The sequence below is a fragment of the Physcomitrium patens genome, chromosome 10, assembly GCF_059467195.1.
Source record: "Physcomitrium patens ecotype Gransden chromosome 10, ASM5946719v1, whole genome shotgun sequence".
Taxonomy (NCBI): Eukaryota; Viridiplantae; Streptophyta; class Bryopsida; order Funariales; family Funariaceae; genus Physcomitrium; species Physcomitrium patens.
In genome coordinates, this window is record NC_143419.1 from 8,077,522 (window position 1) to 8,081,388 (window position 3,867).

Sequence of the window (3,867 nt, forward strand, 5' to 3'; positions counted from 1 at the left end):
AAGAGCTTTGTTGCTGAAGCATTGGCTGCAAAAGTTCCGTATTTGTGGGACTTGAAAGCTATGGAACTGAGTTGACAGCTAATCATGAGCCGCTCTATAATCATACAACCTGTACAAAGGTCAATCTCTTGGTCCTGCTTGAGGTTAACTACATGTTGAAGCTGAGCATTATCGATGACTACAGGAGGACAGTTTCTCCATTCGGTTCCTGACGTTGAAGCCTAGTATAGAAGCAGTTGGTACTTGTGGAGACAACTATCTGTCGTCCACACTTACAGGGAATGTTATTTTGAAGCCTACGTTGTTATATCTCACAGTTTTCAAGTATGGACAGCAAATATTACACGTCATACTCTTCAACCCTTTGTCAAGGCTGTATCATCAAAAACAGAATAGAAAAATTAAACGTGTCTATTCTTCGGAAACCTCAGAAATAGAGTATTCGCAATACTCACCTTACGGGATTCAATGAGTTCAATGACTCAATACTAACATAAATGCAACACACACTAGCCGTTTTTGAAATTAGAAAACTATTTGCTAGTAAAATAATCTTCGAATCAACCCTTCATGTGAAATGCTTGATGGGTGACCAGTTGCACAATACCTAGTAAATGAGGCTAGGTAATGAATGTGACCTAGTTCTAAGTCGCTTAGGGGTAGCTTTCGATCACCTCAATCAACTCAGGCAAAATCATATCTGATGTCATAATTTGACGTGCGGGATTAATTCTACATGTTAAACCGACCCCTTATCCTTATGGTCGCCAAAAATACGTTTGCGGAAGTCTTCTACCATCATCGGAAGCCCCTTTCTCAAAGAAATCTTTGGCTCCCAACCCAGCAACTCCTTGGCCTTGGAGATATCAGGCTTGCGCTTGTGTGGGTCATCGGATGTGTTCTCTTTGTATTCAATCGTCGCGGTAGGGTCGATCACATCCTTAACCACCTGTAACACAAATGCGATCTTAACTTTAGACAACTGCTAATGTTCTTCAACAACCTCCACTAAGAAACCATCTTCTGAATCTAGAACTAACTCCATAAAAATGACAACATTTCTTCTAGAACCTGTGCAGAATAATAGATAATGTGCCGAAGAACTGAAAAACACAAAAAACACAAAAAATAAATAAATAAATAAATAAATAAAACGTTCCACAACAAGAGACTCACTAATCATGGTCAGAAATTACAATGCACGGCGGCAACTGCAAAGGCCATAAAAATACTCACCTGTGCGAGTTCAAGCATGGTGAATTCGCCAGGATTTCCCAAATTGAAAGGCCCAACATGTTCACCTTCCATCAACTTCATGAGGCCCTCCACCTACAACACCACGCGTGACGTTTGAATCAGGATTCGAGATAGCAAAATCCAACAAGATCAGATGGAAATTAAAGTGATTGCAAGCAATATGCTCAGGTAAAATGAGAATACAATTAAAGCTGCAAAACCGTAATAGCAGTTACGAGAAGTGCAAATGTAATCACGACCTTATAACTAAATCCCCATTTACAGCATGCACTTCAACAACTTGGACGACCAACTTGGGAGACTATTAACGACAGGATACGTCGATTGCCCGTAAAGACGAGAGAAATTAATCCCTCGTGTCCGAGATATTCAAGCGAGTGACTTGAAACATTTTCAGATACCACCTCCATTGGCAGCAGAGAAGCGAGGGATCACTGATTAACTTTTACATGCCCTTCACCTACCAGATCTGAAACAAACTGGAAACTTCTTGTTTGCTTTCCGTCACCATATACAGTCATAGGCTCTTTTCGTAGGGCCTGAAAATTAAGGAAAAAGTGGACTTGTCAGAACTTTAACAGTTAAGTTACCAGAACAGGATTTTTGTCAAATAGACAATCATAACAGTTTCTCATTATTCCGGAGTTATTGAGTATTCAAAATGGAAGCATCAATTTCAAACTGATGGGCATGTGTGGAACTCACCTGAGCAACGAAGTTACTAACAACCCTGCCATCATCGATGCACATCCTTGGTCCATAAGTGTTAAAAATACGAGCAATGCGAACCTGCACCCATTGCAAATTTCAGCCATACGCTAAAACCAATGCCATAGTGCTTTCCTAATCTTAGACTCGGCATTCTCCAAAATTAAAAAAAAAAAACCAAAAACAAAAACAAAACAAAACAAAACAAATTAAAACAAAAAAATAAAATAAAATAAAATAAATCACCTGCACATCTGCGCCTCTGTGGTAATCCATAGCCAGAGTCTCAGCAGTTCGTTTTCCTTCATCGTAACAACTCCGAACACCTGCAAACGAACAGCACGATGCTGAGCCACCATTCCAACCTCCACCGCTACAAAGAAAAACACGACTCTGTACAATATCAACTGGCAATCTTCAACCTTCAAACCAGTACCTCAAGCGTAGTGTCATCTACAAGCAGAACAGTGCATACACAAAAAAATAAAAAAATAATCTACTTGTAACCGTTCTATCCTAGGTTTGTTGTGAATTTAAGAACCCTTATTGCAGCAACAGATCACAATACGGCGTCTAAATCCACTCGTCAGAAAGGATTAGTGACTTGTACCGATTGGGTTTACATTTCCCCAATACGTCTCTTTCTGAGGATGTTCCAAAGGATCACCATAAACCTCACTAGTACTGGTCAGCAAGAACCGTGCTCCGATGCGCTTCGCCAATCCAAGCATGTTCAAGGTTCCCACCACGTTGGTCTTGTGGAGGCAGGTCAAGGAGGCTGCACGACCACGGATACATTCTCTCTGCTAGAAGGACTATGCAAAATAACACTACATAAACTCAATAATTCAGAATAAATTCAAGATCCCGAACAAAAAAGGATATGATAGTCTTGATTGGATTGAATTTGTAATGCACGGGCGACGCCGGACATGCCAGATGGTAAATCTGGTCCACCTCCAGCAACAGGGGTTCGACCACATCATGCCGGATCAGCTCGAACCGCGGATTCCCGAAGTGATGCTGCACGTTCTCTTTCCTCCCCGTGAAAAAATTATCTACTACTATGACACTGTCGCCACGCTCGATCAATCTATCGACCAAGTGACTACCGACAAACCCTGCCCCGCCAGTCACCACAATTCGCAGTGGCTTCCGTGGCAAACCCAGAGGGATTTTCCCTCCCAGACTCACAATCGCAGAGCGGTGGGACTTATAGGGTGCTGTCTCAAATGTTCTTGTCGTCTGGTAAGATTCGTCAAAATTGTACGCCTGCACAGCTGTGTACGAGGACACATCCATCGTCCTCTGCCCGGACCCAAACTCAGGCTGTAAGAATAGGAAGAACGCGGTGGTGATGGCCACACCTACCAACACAAACACAAACCGCTGCTCACGAAGCACATACTCCACTGAGTTCGACATCGACCATTGCTTTTGCGGCTTTGGAGTGTATTTTTCATTCTCCGAAGTCACGTCCACCCGGCGGTGGTTCAAGGTCGCGTTCATGATGCCCACCACTCTACGTCTCCAACAATGTTCTATCGAGATCCAACACCCGAAATTTCTCTCTCAAATCGCAGCAGACACTTTGCGCATTCAAAATCGCCCAAAAAACCGAAAACAGCCCCAGCTATGTAGCCAGATCTGTCGTAATTACTCTTGAAAAAACTCCAGAGCACACTCGACGCAATCAGGGCTGGGAAAAGCCTGAGAAGGGACTGGAACCTCCGCGCAGCAACTCACGTCGCTGCAGAGCTCTCAGACAGGACCTGAGAGAAGCTGGAGCGATGAGTGAGTGAGTGACTCCCTGAAAGTTCACAGGTCCAGCAACGCCATAGCCACGATTGAAATAGGTGCGAGCACTGGCAAGGTCGCGTAACTCAAAGCCAACGAAAGCCC

The 3,867-nt window shown here is 43.4% G+C and overlaps 1 protein-coding gene across 1 annotated transcript; it reads right to left on the bottom strand.

Moving 5' to 3' along the window:
• Positions 1 to 393: 393 nt before the first annotated feature.
• On the bottom strand, positions 394 to 3,867 carry LOC112287560 (UDP-glucuronic acid decarboxylase 4). Its single transcript, XM_073536581.1, has 7 exons — positions 2,850 to 3,867; positions 2,576 to 2,722; positions 2,212 to 2,291; positions 1,963 to 2,046; positions 1,722 to 1,796; positions 1,237 to 1,329; positions 394 to 949 (listed from the first exon to the last, which is right to left on the bottom strand). The coding sequence occupies exons 1-7, from the start codon at positions 3,472 to 3,474 to the stop codon at positions 740 to 742; spliced, it is 1,314 nt and encodes a 437-aa protein (XP_073392682.1). The 5' UTR covers positions 3,475 to 3,867; the 3' UTR covers positions 394 to 739.

Excerpts from the sequence above, each read along its gene's own strand:
- LOC112287560 (XM_073536581.1), bottom strand. The coding sequence starts at position 3,474 with ATGAACGCGACCTTGAACCACCGCCGGGTGGACGTGACTTCGGAGAAT. Across the intron at positions 2,723-2,849 it reads CAATCCAATCAAGACTATCA|AGACCAACGTGGTGGGAACC; the intron begins TATCCTTTTTTG and ends CCTGCCTCCACA. Across the intron at positions 950-1,236 it reads CCATGCTTGAACTCGCACAG|GTGGTTAAGGATGTGATCGA; the intron begins GTGAGTATTTTT and ends TTTGTGTTACAG.